Raw genomic sequence first — 17,152 nt, 5'->3', positions numbered from 1 at the left:
CTCACAAATATGAGAAATAATCAACACAAAAATGCTGAAAACAAAACGCCAGAGTGTCTCTACCCCTCTCAAATGAAGGCAACACCTCTAGAGCAAGGGCACAGAACTGGGTTGCGGTTAAGATGGCTGAATTGACAGAAGTAGGCTTCAGAAGGTGGGTAATAACAAACTTCACTGAACTAGAAGCAGCATGTTGTAACCCAATGCGAAGAGGCTAAGAATCATGAGAAAACAATACAGGAGCTGATAGCCAGAATAGCCAGTTTAGGGAGGAATATAACGGACCTGATGGAGCTAGAAAACACAATATGACAACTTTACAATGCAATCATAAGTATGAAGAGCAGAATAAATAAAGCAGAGGAAGGAATCTCAGAGCTTGAAGACTATCTTTCTGAAACAAGACAGACAAGAATAGAGAATAAAGAGTAAAATGAATGAATAAAATCTGAGAAATATGGAATCATGTAAAGAGAGCAAACCTACAACTGATTGGGGTACCTGAAAGAGATGGCGTTAATGGAACCAAGTTGGAAAATATATTTCAGGATATCATCCAGGAAAACTTCCCCAGTCTAGCAAGACAGGCCAACATTCAAATTCAGGAAATGCAGAGAACCCCAGTAAGATACTCCATGAGAAGATCAATTCCAAGGCACATAATCATCAGACTCTCCAAGGTTGAAATAAAGAAAATATTCAGGCAGCCAGAGCAACCTCTGCCTCCTGGGTTCAAGCGACTCTCCTGCCTCAGACTCCCAAGTAACTGGGATGACAGGCATGCACCACCATGCCCAGCTAATTTTGTACTTTTAGTAGAGATGGGGTTTCTCCATGTTGGTCAGGCTAGTCTTGAACTCCCTACCTCAGGTGATCTGCCTGCCTTGGCCTCCCAAAGTGCTGGGATTACAGGATGAGCCACACGCTCAGCCCTGGCATAATGTTTACAAGGTTCATCCGTGTTGTACCATGTATCAGTACTACATTCCTTTTCATGGCTGAATAAAATTCCAGCCAGTGTATGGACACACAACACCTTCATTATCCATTTATTCACTGATGAAAATTTGGACTGTTTCTACCTTTTGGCTATAGTGAATAGTGCTGCTATGAACAGTCATGTATAAGTACTTATTTGAACACTTGTTTTCAATTATTTCGGGTATATATCTAGGAGTGGGATTTCTAGGTCACATGGTAATTATATATTTAACTTCATGAAAATTTGCACAGCTGTTTTCACATCAGTCATACCATTTTACATTCCTAGAAGCAATGTATGAAGATTCTGATTTCTTCACATCCTCACCAAGAGTTATTATTTTTCATTCATTCATTTATTTAATTTGGCTATCCTAGTGGGTATCTATCACGGTCTTGTTTGCATTTCTCTAATAACTAATGATGTCAAGCATCTTTTCATGTGCTTTTTGGCTATTTGTATATATTCTTTGGAGACATGTCTATTCAAATCCTTTCACCAGTTTTAAATTGGGTTGTTTGTTTTCTTGTTGTTTATTTGTAGAAATTCTTGATATATTCTAAACACTTGACACATCAGATACATGACTTGCAAATATTTTCTCCCATTCTTTGGATGATCATCTCACTTTCTTGATAGTGTTGTTTGATGTACAAAAGGATTTTTTTAACTTTGATGAAGTCAAATTTATCCATTTTTTCTTTTATTGCTTGTGCTTTTGGTGCCATATCAAATAATTCATTGCCAAATCCAAGATAATAAAGAGTTTCCCCTAAGTTTTATTCAAAGAGTTTTGTAAGTTTAGGTCTTACATTTAATTATTTGGTCCTTTTAAAAATAACGTGATACATATGCGTAACAAAAAACTTAACCATTTTAAAGTATATAGTTCAGTAGCATTAAGTACATTCACATTATTTTTCAACCATCACTACCATCCATCTCCAGAACTTTATTCATCTTCCCAAACTGAAATTCTATACTCATTAAACAACTCCACATTTCCCTCTCCTCCCAGTCCTAGCAAAGACCATTCTACTTTTTCTCTGTGAATTCAACTACTTTAGGTACCTCATACAAGTAGAATCATACATATTTGCCTTTTGTTACTGGTTTATTTCACTTAGCATGATGTCCTGAAGTTTCATCCATGTAATAGTATGTGTCAAAATTCCCTTCTCTTTCAAAAGCTGAATAATATTCCATTGTATGTATATACATGATTTTACTTACCAATTCATTTGGGTTGCTTCCACCTTTTGGCTATTGTGAATAGTGCTATAAACATAGGTATACAGCCATCTATTTGAGACCTTGCTGTCAACTCTTTTGGGTATAAACCCAAAAGTGGAATTGCTAGACCCTGTGGTGGTGCTATTTTTAACTATTTGAGGAACCATTATACTGTTTTCCATAGTAGTTACACCATTTTACCATTCCCACCAACAGCCCTCAAATGTTCCAATTTCTTTACATCTTCACCAACACTTGCTGTTCTCCAGTGTTTTTTTTTTTTATAGTAAGCCTTTTAATAAAGGTTTTAATAAAGGGTGTGAGGTGGTATCTCATTGTTTTGATTTGCATTAATCTAATGATTAATGATATTCAGCATCTTTTCATGTGCTTCCCTGTGATGGTTAATACTGAGTGTCAACGTGATTGGATTGAAGGATGCAAAGGATCCTGGGTGTGTCTGCAAAGGTGCTGCCAAAGGAGATTAACATTTCACTCAGTGGGATGGGGAAGGCAGACCCACCCTTAATCTGAGTGGGCACCATCTAATCAGCTACCAGCGAATATAAAGCAGGCAGAAAAACGTGAAAAGACTACACTGCCTAGCCTCCAAGGCTACATCTTTCTACCACGCTGGACCCCTCCTGCCCTCGAACATCGGACTCCAAGTTCTTCAGTTTTGGGACTCAGACTGGCTTTCCTTGCTCCTCAGCTTGCAGATGGCCTATTGTGGGCCCTTGTGATTGTGTGAGTTAATACTTAACAAACTCCTGAAGTTTCATGGCTTGTGAGAGGCGAGGAGTTTAGTGACACTATACATAATACCTTTGACCATATGTGGAGAACCAAGGAACACATAATCTTTCTCCCATCCTTCCCCCAAAGAAACATGTGGCCTTTTACCAGGGTAGCTGCATTGGGGAAAGGGAAATGATCAGACATTTTGGGGACTACTGGACACTGGCTCTGAGCTGATGATTCCAGGCAAGCAAAAATGTCATTATGGTCCTCCAGTTAAAGTAGGGGCTTATAGGGGTCAGGTAATTAATGGAGTTTTAGCTCAGGTCCGATTTACAGTGTCCAGTGTCCAGTAGGTCCCTGGACTCATCTTGTGGTCATTTCCCCAGTGCCAGAATGCATAATTGACATAGACATACTTAGCAGCTGGCAGAACCCCCACAATGGCTCCCTGATTGGTAGGGTGAGGGTTATTATGGTGGGGAAGGCCAAATGGAAGCCATTAGAGTTGCCTCTACCTAGAAAAATAGTAAATCAAAAACAATATTGCATCCCTGGAGGGACTGTGATTAGTGTCACCATCAAGGACTTGAAAGATGCAGTGGTGGTGATTCCCACTACATCCTCGTTCAACTCTCCAATTTGGCCTGCACAGAAGACAGATGGATTTTGGAGAATTACAGTGGATTATCGTAAGCTTCACCGAGTGGTGACTCCAATTGCAGCTGCTGTAACAGATGTGGTTTCATTGCTTGAGCAAATTAACACATCTCCTGGTACCTGGTATGTAGCCATTGACTTGGTAAATGCCTTTTTCTCCATTCCTGTCCATAAGGCCCACCAGACGCAATTTGCCTTCAGCTGGCAAGGTCAGTAACATACCTTTATTGTCCTACCTTAGGAGTATATCAACTCTGTCTTTGTGTCATTATCTTATTCAGAGAGACCTTGATCGTTTTTTGCTTCTGCAAGATATCACACTGGTCCATTACATTGATGATATTATGCTGATTGGATCCAGTGCGCAAGAAGTAGCAAATACACTGGACTCATTGCTGAGACATTTGCATGCCAGAGGATGGGAAATAAATCCGACTAAAATTCAGGGACCTTCTACCTCAATAAAATTTCTACAGGTCCAGTGGTGTGAGGCCGTCAAAATATTCCTTCTGAGGTGAAGGATAAGTTGCTGCATTTGGCCCCTCCTACAACCAAGAAATCAGCACAATGCCTAGTGGGCCTATTTGGATTTTGGATGCAACACATTCCTCATTTGAGCGTGTTTCTTTGGCCCATTTATCGAGTGACCCAAAAGGCTGCCAGTTTTGAGTTGGGTCCAGAACAGGAAAAGGCTCTGCAACAGGTCCAGGCTGCTGTGCAAGCTGCTCTGCCACTTGGGTTATATGACCCAGCAGATCCAATGGTGCTTGAAGTGTCAGTGGCAGACAGGGATGCTGTTTGGAACCTTTAGCGGGCTCCCACAGGTGAATCACAGCAGAGGCCTCTAGGATTTTGGAGCAAGGCTCTGCCATCTTCTGCAAATAACTACTCTCCTTTTGAGAGACAGCTCTTGGCCTGTTACTGGGCCTTGGTGGAAACTGAACGATTGACTATGGGTGATAAAGTCACCATGTGACCCGAACTGTCTATCATGAACTGGGCACTCTGTGACCCATCTAGCCATAAAGTGGGTTGTGCACATCAGTATTCTATCATCAAATGAAGTGGTATATATGTGATCATGCTCGAGCAGGTCCTGAAGGCACAAGTTACATGAGAAGGTAGCTCAAATGCCCATGGTCTCCACTCCTGTCATCTTACCTTCTCTCCCCAAGCCTGCACTGATGGCCTCATGGGGGGTTCACTATGATCAGTTGACAGAGGAAGAGATTACTAGGGCCTGGTTCACAGATGGTTCTATATGAAATGCAGGCACCTCCCAAAAGTGGACAGCTGCAGCACTACAGCCCCTTCCTAGGACATCCCAGAAGGACAGCAGTGTAAAGAAATCTTCCCAAGAGGCAGAACTTTGAGCAGCACAGCTGGTTGTGTACTTTGCATGGAGGAAGAAATGGCCACATGTGCAATTATATACTGATTCATGGGCTCTAGCCAATGGTTTGGCTGGATGGTCAGGGATTTGGAAGAAGCATGATGGGAAAATTGGTGACAAAGAAATTTGAGGAAGAGGTATGTGGATGGACTTCTCTGAGTGGTCATAAACTGTGAAGCTATTTGTATCCCATGTGAGTGGTCACCAACGGGTGACTTCAGCAGAGGAGGATTTTAATAATCAAGTGGATAGGGTGACCTGTTCTGTGGACATCACTCAGACTCTTTCCCCAGCCACCCCTGTCATCGCCCAATGGGCCCATGAAAAAAGTGGCTGTGGTGGCAACGATGGAGGTTATGCATGGGCTCAGTGACATGGACCTCCACTCACCAAGGTCGACTTGGCTATGGCCACTGCTGAGTGCCCAATTTTGCCAGCAGCAGAGACCAATACTCAGCATTCAAACTGGCACCATTCCTCGGGGTGATCAGTCAGCTACCTGGTGGCAGGTTGATTATATTGGACTTCATTTATCAGGAACAGGCAGAGGTTTTTCCTCACTGGAATAGATATTTACTCTGAATATAGGTTTGCCTATCCTGCACACAATGCTTCTGTCAATACTATAATCCATGGACTCATGGAATTCCTTATCCACCATCATGGTAATCCACACAGCACTGCCTCTGACCAACACACTCACTTTACGGCTAAAGAGGCAGTGGGCTCATGCTCATGGAATTCCCATGTTCCCTATCATTCTGAAGTAGTCGGATTGATAGAACGGTGGAATGGCCTTTTGAAATCACAATTACAATGTCGACTAGGTGACAATACTTTGCAGAGCTGGGGCACAGTTCTCCAGAAGGCCATGTATGCTTTGAATCAGCGTCCAATATATGGTACTCTTTCTTGCATAGGCAGGATTCATGTGTCCAGAAATCAAGTGGTGGAAGTGGAAGTGGCACCACTCACTATCACCCCTAGTGATCCACTAGCAAAATTTTTGCTTCCTGTTCCCACAACATTACGTTCTGCTTGCCAAGAGGTCTTTGTTCCAGATGGAGGAACACTGCCACCAGGAGACACAACAATGACTCCATTAAACTGGAAGTTAAGATTGCCTGGACACTTTGGGCTCCTCTTACTTTTAAATCAACAAGCTAAGAATGGAGCTATAGTGTTCCCTGGGGTGACTGACCCAGACTATCAAGATGAAATCAGTTTACTACTCCACAACAGAGGTAAGAAAGAGTGTGCATGTAATACAGGAGTAGAAGAAGGTGGTCATCAATTCCAGCTACAACCACATGACCAGTTGCAGAAACAAGAACTATAATTGTCATATTTCCTCCTTCTTTTCTTAATAACATATTTGTGCATGTATACACTTGTACTAAGAAAATATCTTCCTTCTATTTCCTTTTTCCTTTATCATGTGACATAAGATTTATTGACTTCATATCAGCATTTAAGTACTGTTAGCTTTATGTAATAGCATTTGTTTTGGGTATTGGTGCATTTCGGGTTGCATGAAGGATAGTTGTATCATGTCAGGCATAATTGTGACCTTATTATTGTCTTTATTTGAAGATTATGTATGATCTCAGGAGATGTGTATGGTTTCAACTTGACAAGGGGTGGACTTGTGATGGTTAATACTGAGTGTCAACTTGATTGGATTGAAGGATGTAAAGTATTGATCCTGGGTGTGTCTGTAAGGGTGCTGCCATAGGAGATTAACATTTGAGTCAGCAGGCTTGGGAAGGCAGACCCACCCTTAATCTGGGTGGGCACCATCAAATCAGCTGCCAGTAAACATAAAGCAGGCAGAAAAATGTGAAGACTAGACTGGCCTACCCTCCAAGCCTAGATCTTTCTCCTGTGCTGGAATTTCATACCCTCGAATATCGGACTCCAAGTTCTTCAGTTTTGGGACTCAGACTGGCTTTCCTTGCTCCTCAGCTTGCTGATGGCTTATTGTGGGATCTTGTGATTGTGTGAATTAATACTTAATAAACTCCCCTTTATATATGTACTTCTATTATACTTTTATATACTCCCATATATGTGTGTGTATATATAATCCCCTTTATATATGTATATTATATATGTATTATATATATAATATTATATACTATTAGTTCTGTCCATCTAGAGAACCCTGACTAAAATATTCGTGATCATTGAGATATCTTCTTTGGAGAACTGTCAAGTTCTTTACCCATTTTAAAACTGATCTGCACATATAACCCTTGAAACTAAAATAAATATTGAATTTATTTTAAAAAATGAGTTTTTTGTTTAGTTGTAGTTTTTAAATATTCTGTATATTAACTCTTAATCTAAAATATGACATATTTTCTGCTATTCTGTAGGCTGCCTTTTCACTCTTTTAAATGTATCCTTTGACATACGAAAATGTTTAATTATGATGTAGTCCAATTTATGTATGTTTACTTTTTTACAGTGTTGGTGTCATATCCAAGAAATTGCCAAACCAATGTTATAAAAATATTCCTCTGTGTTTTTTTTTCTAAGTTTTATAATCCTAGCTCTTAAGTTTAGATCTTGGATCTATTTTGAGTTAATTTTTGTATATGGTGTGAGGTAAGGGTTCTATATAATTCTTTTGGATATGGACATCCAGTTATCCCAACACCACTTGTTGAAGACTGTGCATTCTCCATTAGAATGCTTTCAGCATGGTTGTTGAAGATTTCTGACCAAATATGCGAGTGTTTGTTGTTGGGCTCTTTATCCTATTTCACTGGTCTACATATCTGGCCTTATGCCTGTACCACATAGTTTTTATTACTGTAGCTTTGTAGTAAATTCTGAAATAAGTAAGTGTGAAGCTACAACTTTGTTCTTTTTCAAGACTGTTTTGGGTATGTGGGATCTCTTGATATTCCATATACATTTTAGAAAATGATTATTTTATTTCTGCAAAAAAATCGTTGGGATTTTGATATAAATTGCATTAAATCTATAGAATGATTTGGGTAGTGTTTACATTTTAACAATATTAACTCTTCCAATTCATGAATACAGGATGCCTTTCCCTTTATTCACGTCTAATTTCCTTCAGTGACATTTTTTAGTTTTCACTTTAGAAGTCTTTCACCTTTTTGATTATGTTTATTCCTAAGTATTTTATTATTTTTGGTGCTGTTATAAATAAAATTGATTTTTTAGTTTCCTTTCAGATTGTTCATTGTTAGCATATCAAAACATAATTGGTTTTGTGTGATGTGGTGATTTTGTATCCTGCAACTTTGCTGAATTCATTTATTATTTATAATAGTTTTTTACATGTAGAATATTTACAGTTTTCTATATGTAAGATCACACCTACAAACAGAGATAATTTTACTTCTTCCTGTTCAATTTCAATGCCTTTTATTTGATTTTCTTGCCTACTTGCACTGGCCAGAGGAAGCATTTCTTATTTTTTTTAAAGAAATTTGGGAAGGATTGATGTTAACTATTCCTTAAATATTTGATAGAATTCATCTGTGAAGCCTTCTGGTCCTTGGGTTTTCTTTGGTGGCAGGTTTTTGATTATTAATTCTATATCTTTACTTGTTAAAAATCTATTTAGATTTTTTATTTCTTCTTGAGTCAGTTTTGGCAGTTTGTGTCTTTCTAAAAGTTTTTCCATTTCATCTAGGTTATTAAATTTTGGGGCACATAATTCTTCATATTATTTTCTTATAATTCAATTTATTTAAAGTTGGTAGTAACACCTCCACTTTCACTTTTGATATTAGTAACTTATGTCTTCTTTTTTTCCTCCCTCCTTCCCTTCCTTTGTTCCTTCTTTCCTTTCTTCCCTCCCTCCCTTCCTTTCTAATATAAGTAATTTGTGCCTGTACTCTTTTTATCTTCCTTTCTCCTCCCTTCCCTCTCTTCTCCTCTCCTCCTCTTCCTCCCCTTCCTTCCCTTCTCTCTTCTTTTCCCTTCTCTTCCCTCCTTTCCTTTTCAGTCTAGCTAAATAAAGGTTTGACAATTTTGTTAACCTTTTTAGAGTCTCACTTCTGGTTTTGTTGGGTCTCTATATTATTTTCTGTTCCATATTTTGTTTACTTCTGTTCTAATCTTTATTATTTCCTTCTGATTACTTTGGTTTTAGATTGCTATTTATTTATTTTTTTTAAGTTGTAAAGTCAGACCATTTTGAAAGTTTTATCCTTTTTAAATGTAGGTGTTTACAGCCATAAATTTTTCTCTGAGTACTGCTTTATTGCATCCCCTAATTTCTGGTAAGTTTTTTTCTTGTTTTCATTCATCTCAAAATATTTTCTAATTTCCCTTATGCTTTCTTATTTGATTCATTTGTTAAGCATGTGTTTAATTTCCACATATTTATGAAACTGTAGCTTTCTTTGTGTTATTGATTTCTGGTTTCATTCCATCACAGTCAGAGAAAGATATTTTGTATGATTTCAGTCTTTTATATTTATTGAGTCTTGTATTATGGCCTAACATAGTCTATACTGGAAAATGTTCCATGTACACTTAGGAAGAAAGTACATTTTGCTCTTTTTGGGTGGAGTGATCTATACAGGTGTGTTATACATAGCTCGTGTGGTGGTGTTCAAATTCTCCATTTCCTTATTGACCTTCTGTTTAGTTATTCTGTCCATTAATGCAAGTGGAGTACTGAAGTCTCCAACTATTACTATGTAACTGTTATTGTGTATTTTTTTTCTTTACTTCTGTTGGTTTTTTCGTCTTATAATTTGGGGCTCTCTTATTACATGCATATATTTTATAACTGTCACATATTCTTGATAAATTGACTCTTTTGTAAATATATAATGTCCTTCTTGTCTCTTGTAACCTTTTTTTTACTAAAAAAGTCTTTGTTGTATGATATTAATATAATCACCCTTGCTCTGTTTTGATTACTATTTACTAGGAATATCTTTTTCTAGCTTTACATTTTCAACCTATTTATGTCTCTGGTTCTAAAGTTAGATTTTGTAAACAGTATAAAGGTAAATCACAATTTTTTATCCATTCTGTCAATCTCAACCTTTTAATTGAATAGTTTAATCCATTTATGTTTCAAGCAGTTACTTATTATGAATAACTTCTATCATTTTCCTCTTTATTTTCTTCATATCTCATATCTCTTACATTCCTCAATTCCTACATTATTGCTTTTCTCTGTAGTTAACTTTATTTTTCTTGTGCATCATTTTGGTTTCATTAAGGAGACAGTATTTTTCCTAATGTTCAGAGGCTGGAAAGTTTCCCCTATTGTTCTTTTTCTACTTTGGAACCTACCTTAATTTAGAGTAGTTACACATTACAAATACCTAACATAATCACAAATTATTTCATGAACACTTACAAATATTGCATGAAACACTTGTATTTAAGGTAACACAGTCTGAAAATGATTGATTTAACTATTGTGCTTTTTTCTCATTTGTATTTCAGAGTCTCACTGGAATGAAATAACAGCACTAAATAAATAAAACAATCACTAAAATAATAGTTTCATAGAATTGAATTAGATGAGGCCTCAGAGTCCAAGTGGGTCCTTGTTTTCTAATTATCTCACCAATGCAGGTAGTGGTTTCCTACTCTTTTTAAAATTTGAGACAGGGTCTTACTCTCACTCAGACTGGAGTCTAGTGGCACCATCACAGGTCACTGCAGCCTCAAACTCCTGGGTTTAAGTAATCCTCTGCCTCAGCCTCCTGAGTAGCTGGGAACACAGGTGTGCTCCACCATGCCCAGCTAATTAAAAAATTCTGTGTATTGACAAGGTCTCACTTTTTTGCTGAGGTCTCAAACTCCTGGCTTTAAGTGATTCTCCTGCCTCAGCCTCCCAAAATGTTGGGAATACAGGTGTGAGCCACAGCACCCAGTTGGCTTCCTAGTATTAAAGATATCCAGAGCAGGTGACTTCACAAACTCCTTCAATAGCCTATCCTACCCTCAATTCACCTTTATCACTAGGAGTTCTTTAAGATTTTTGTCTCTTCTTGCTTTATTGGCATTTCTACTTTTCTCTGTTCTTATCATTTAAGAAGTAACCAATATTCTTACCTTCTGGTTTGGCTGCTGTGGGAGTGTAAAGATAGACTTCCAGTAGGTCCAGGTAAAGAACACAAAGATGGCATGGTAGAATATGAGGTAAATAACTGAAATAAAAAAAATCAGTGTTTATACTATCTTTTTATCCATTTCTAAAGGTTCAAAAACACAAAGCTCCATCACAAATTTTTATTTTGTTTTCCTATTAACATGTATTCTCTGGTATTATTATGATGGGTTAATTCTATTTTCCCATACAGTGACAGAAACAAGCCATAATGAAAAACTTGAAACAAAGACTTTCTGCAAGTTGAATACCTTAAAAGTTGCCATGTGATTCTTGAAGTAAAGGGGGAATGTCCTTTATGACAATGTAGGGAAAACTACTTCAGCCAATTGTCATTATCTTTGCTACTTTGAGTACTGAAAGGTGATAATGACACAATTTACACAGCATTTTAGAGTTTACAACATGCTTTCACGTATATTATTTCATTTTCTCAATAAATTTGTAAGATAGGTAATAAGATCGGGATAGTCGATTAACTAACAGAGGCAGTTGATTAACCAAAGTCACACAGGTAGTCTATAATGTAGCCAGGTGTTAAAGACTAAACACTTTTTTTCTTGTAAAAATTTTTGTATAAATTCACAGAGTACAAGTAAAATTTCGTTACATGGATATAGGTTGCACAGTGGTGTAGTTAGGGCTTTCAAGAGTATCTATCACCTGAATAATGTACATAGTACCTACTAAGTAGTTTCTCATCATCCACCCATCTCCCACCCCCTCACCCATACCAGTCTCTATTTTCTATCATTCCACATCCTATTTCCATATGTACACATTATTTAGCTTCCACTTATGAGTGAGAACATGAGGTATTTGTCTTTCTGTTTCTGAGTTGTTTCACTTAAGGTAATGGCCTCCAGTTCCATCCATCTGGCTGCAAAAGACAGGATTTCATTCTTTCTTATGGCTGAATAGTATTCCATTGAAGATTATATACTTTTGAAGTGTGGGTTGTACTTTTGAGACAGTTATAAAAGTGGCTTTCTATTACCTTTCTTTTCACACTCTTTGCCTTTTAGATAGCTCTTCTCATATGGGATATTCTGGTATTCTCCACAGAGGTGGTTATATGACTACAAGACAGACGGTCGGGAGCAAGATGGCCAAATAGGAACAGCTCCAGCCTCCAGCTCTCAGCGTGAGCGACACAGAAGACGGGTGATTTCTGCATTTTCAACTAAGTTACTGGGTTCATCTCACTGGGGAGTGCCGGACAAGCAGTGCTGGTCAGCTTGTGCAGCCTGACCAGCAAGAGCTGAAGCAGGGCAAGGCATTGCCACACCTGGGAAGCGCAAGGGGGAAGGGAATCCCTTTTCCTAGTCAAGGGAAACTGAGACACACAACACCTGGAAAATCGGGTAACTCCCACCATAATATTGTGCTTTACCAAGGGTCTTAGCAAACGGCACACCAGGAGATTATATCCCACACCTGGCCTGGAGGGTCCCACACCCACGGAGCCTCCCTCATTACTAGCACAGCAGTCTGAGATCTAAGGCCAAGGCAGCAGCGTGGCTGGGGGAGGGGTGCCCACAATTGCTGAGGCTTAAGTAGGTAAACAAAGCCTCCAGGAAGCTCGAACTGGGTGGAGCTCACCACAGCACACAGAGGCCTGCCTGTCTCTGAAGACTCCACCTCTGGGTGGAGTCTGACAGCCGTCTGACAGCTTTGAAGAGAACAGTGGATCTCCCAGCACTGAGGTTGAGATCTGAGAATGAACACACTGCCTGCTCAAGCGGGTCGCTGACCCTTGAGTAGCCTAACTGCGAGACATCCCCTACTAGGTGCAGACCGACACCTCACACCTCACACGGCGGGGTACACCCCTGAGACGAAGCTTCCAGAGGAAGAATCAGACAGCAGCACTCGCTGTTCAGGAATATTCTATCTTCTGCAGCCTCTGCTGCTGATACCCAGGCAAACAGGGTCTGGAGTGGACCTCAAGCAATCTCCAACAGACCTACAGCTGAGCGTCCTGACTGTTAGAAGGAAAACTAACAAACAGACAGGACACCCACACCAAAACCCCATCAGTACGTCACCAGCATCAAAGACCAAAGGCAGATAAAACCACAAAGATGGGGAAAAAGCAGGGCAGAAAAGCGGGAAATTCAAAAAATCAGACTGCAACTCCCCCTCCAAAGGAACGCAGCTCATCGCCAGCAATGGAACAAAGCTGGACGGAGAATGACTTTGACGAGTTCAGAGGAGAAGGCTTCAGTCCATCAAACTTCTCAGAGCTAAAGGAGGAACTACGTACCGAGAGCAAAAAACTAAAAATCTTGAAAAAATAATGGAAGAATGGATAACTAGAATAATCAACGCAGAGAAGGCCATAAACGAACAGACACAGATAAAAACCATGACATGAGAGATATGTGACAAACACACAGGCTTCAATAACCGACTTGATCAACTGGAAGAAAGAGTATCAATGATTGAAGATCAAATGAATGAAATGAAGTGAGAAGAGAAGTCTAGAGAAAAAAAAAGGAAAAAGAAAGGAACAAAGCCTCCAAGAAATATGGGATTATGTGAAAAGACCAAATCTACGTCTGATTGGTATGCCTGAAAGTGAGGGGGAAAATGGAACCAAGTTGGAAAACACTCTTCAGGATATCATCCAGGAGAACTTCCCCAGCCTAGTAAGGCAGGCCAACATTCAAATTCAGGAAATACAAAGAATGCCACAAAGATACTCCTCGAGAAGAGCAACTCAAGACACATAATTGTCAGATTCACCAAAGTTGAAATGAAGGAAAAAATGTTAAGGGCAGCCAGAGAGAAAGGTCGGGTTACCCACAAAGGGAAGCCCATCAGACTAACAGCAGCTCTCTCGGCAGAAACTCTACAAGCCGAAAGAGAGTGAGGGCCTATATTAAACATTCTTAAAGAAAAGAATTTTCAACCCAGAATTTCATATCAAGCCAAACTAAGTTTCATAAGTGAAGGAGAAATAAAATCCTTTACAGACAAGCAAATGCTTAGAGATTTTGTCACCACCGCCTGCCCTACAAGAGATTCTGAAGGAAGCACTAAACATGGAAAGGAACAACCGGTACCAGCCATTGCAAAAACATGCCAAAATGTAAAGACCATCCATGCTGGGAAGAAATTGCATCAACTAACGAGCAAAATAACCAGCTAATATCACAATGACAGGATCAAGTTCACACATAACAATATTAACCTTAAATGCAAATGGACTAAATGGTGCAATTAAAAGACACAGACTGACAAATTGGATAAAGAGTCAACAAACATCAGTTGGCTGTATTCAGGAGACCCATCTCACATGCAGAGACACACATAAGCTCAAAATAAAGGGATGGAGGAAGATTTACCAAGCAAATGGAGAACAAAAAAAAGCAGGGGGTTGCAATACTAGTCTCTGATAAAACACACTTTAAACCCTCAAAGATCAAAAGAGGCAAAGAAGGTATTACATAATGGTAAAGGGATCAATTCAACAGGAAGAGCTAACTATCCTAAATATATATGCACCCAATACAGGAGCACCGAGATTCATAAAGCAAGTCCTCAGAGACTTACAAAGAGACTTAGACTCCCATACAATAATAATGGGAGACTTCAACACTCCACTGTCAACATTAGACAGATCAAGGAGACAGAAAGTTAACAAGGATATCCAGGAATTGAACTCAACTCTGCACCAAGTGGACCTAATAGACATCTACAGAACTCTCCACCCCAAATCAACAGAATATATATTCTTCTCAGCACCACATCACACTTATTCCAAAATTGACCACATAGTTGGAAGTAAAGCACTCCTCAGCAGATGGAAAAGAACAGAAATTATAACAAACTGTCTCTCAGACCACAGTGCAATCAAACTAGAACTCAGGACTAAGAAACTCAATCAAAACCGCTCAACTACATGGAAACTGAACAACCTGCTCCTGAATGACTACTGGGTACATAACGTAATGAAGGCAGAAATAAAGATGTTCTTTGAAACCAATGAGAACAAAGATACAACATACCAGAATCTCTGGGACATATTTAAAGCAGTGTGTAGAGGGAAATTTATAGCACTAAATGCCCATAAGAGAAAGCTGGAAAGATCTAAAATTGACACCCTAACATCACAATTAAAAGAACTAGAGAAGTAAGAGCAAACACATTAAAAAGCTAGCAGAAGGCAAGAAATAACAATGATCAGAGCAGAACTGAAGGAGATAGAGACACAAAAAACCCTCCAAAAAATCAATCAATCCAGGAGCTGGTTTTTTGAAAAGATCAACAAAATTGATAGACCGCTAGCAAGACTAATAAAGAAGAAAAGAGAGAATAATCAAACTGACGCAATAAAAAACGACAAAGGGGATATCACCACCGACCCCACAGAAATACAAACTACCATCAGTGAATACCATAAATACTTCTACACAAATAAACTAAAAAACCTAGAAGAAATGGATGATTTCTTGGACACTTAAACTCTCTCAAGACTAAACCAGGAAGAAATTGAATCCCTGAATAGACCGATAGCAGGCTCTGAAATTGAGGCAACAATTAATAGTCTACCAAACAAAAAAAGTCCAGGACCAGATGGATTCACAGCCGAGTTCTATCAGAGGTAAAAGGAGGAGCTGGTACCATTCCTTCTGAAACTATTCCAATCAATAGAAAAAGAGGGAATCCTCCCTAACTCATTTCATGAGGCCAACATCATCCTGATACCAAAGCCTGGCAGAGACACAACAAAAAAGAGAATTTTAGACCAATATCCCTGATGAACATCGATGCCAAAATCCTCAATAAAATACTGGCAAACCGAATCCAGCAGCACATCAAAAAGCTTATCCACCATGATCAAGGGGCTGCATCCCTGGGATGCAAGGCTGGTTCAACATACACAAATCAATAAATGCAATCCAGCATATAAACAGAACCAAAGACAAAAACCACAGGATTATCTCAATAGATGCAAAAAAAGGCCTTTGACAAATGCAACAGCCCTTCCGGCTAAAAACTCTCAATAAATTCGGTATTGATGGAATGTATCTCAAAATAATAAGAGCTATTTATGACAAACCCACAGCCAATATCATACTGAATGGACAAAAACTGGAAGCATTCCCTTTGAAAACTGGCATGAGACAGGGATGCCCTCTCTCACCACTACTTTCAACATAGTGTTGGAAGTTTTGGCTAGGGCAATCAGGCAAGAGAAAGAAATCAAGGGTATTCAATTAGGAAAAAAAGAAGTCAAATTGTCCCTGTTTGCATGACATGATTGTATATTTAGAAAACCCCTTCATCTCAGACCAAAATCTCCTTAAGCTGATAAGCAACTTCAGCAAAGTCTCAGGATACAAAATTAATGTGCAAAAATCACAAGCATTCTTATACACCAGTGACAGACAAAGAGAGAGCCAATTCATGAATGAACTTCCATTCACAATTGCTTCAAAGAGAATAAAATACCTAGGAATCCAACTTACAAGGGATGTAAAGGACCTCTTCAAGGAGAACTACAAATCACTGCTCAGTGAAATAAAAGAGGACACAAACAAATGGAAGAACATACCATGCTCATGGATAGGAAGACTCAATATTGTAAAAATGGCCATACTGCCCAAGGAAATTTATAGATTCAATGCCATCCCCATCAAGCTACCAATGACTTTCTTCACAGAATTGGAAAAAAACTTCTTTAAAGTTCATATGGAACCAAAAATGAGACCGCATTGCCATTAAAATCCTAAGTCAAAATAACAAAGCTGGAGGCATCACGCAACCTGACTTCAAACTATACTACAAGGCTACAGTAACCAAAACAGCATGGTACTGGTACCAAAACAGGGATCTAGACCAATGGAACAGAACAGAGCCCTCAGAAATAATACCACACATCTACAGCCATCTGATCTCTGACAAACCTGACAAAAACAAGAAATGGGGAAAGGATTCCCTATTTAATAAATGGTGCTGGGAAAATTGGCTAGCCATAAGTAGAAAGCTGAAACTGGATCCTTTCCTTACTCCTTAT

The 17,152-nt window shown here is 38.9% G+C and overlaps 1 protein-coding gene across 4 annotated transcripts in view; it reads right to left on the bottom strand.

Moving 5' to 3' along the window:
• The window catches only part of LOC105496929 (zinc finger DHHC-type palmitoyltransferase 15), a 199,384-nt gene that overhangs the window by 129,868 nt on the left and 52,364 nt on the right, over window positions 1-17,152 (bottom strand). For all 4 annotated transcript variants that reach the window (XM_011767565.3, XM_071088381.1, XM_071088380.1 and 1 more), the window contains one exon: window positions 11,073-11,167. In XM_011767565.3, coding sequence (XP_011765867.1) covers window positions 11,073-11,167 — 95 coding nt within the window. The remainder of the gene's footprint in view (window positions 1-11,072; window positions 11,168-17,152) is intronic.

This window comes from Macaca nemestrina, chromosome X (assembly GCF_043159975.1).
Source record: "Macaca nemestrina isolate mMacNem1 chromosome X, mMacNem.hap1, whole genome shotgun sequence".
NCBI lineage: Eukaryota > Metazoa > Chordata > Mammalia > Primates > Cercopithecidae > Macaca > Macaca nemestrina.
Note: the sequence above shows the minus strand (reverse complement) of the source record. Positions and strands in the feature narration are given on the sequence as shown.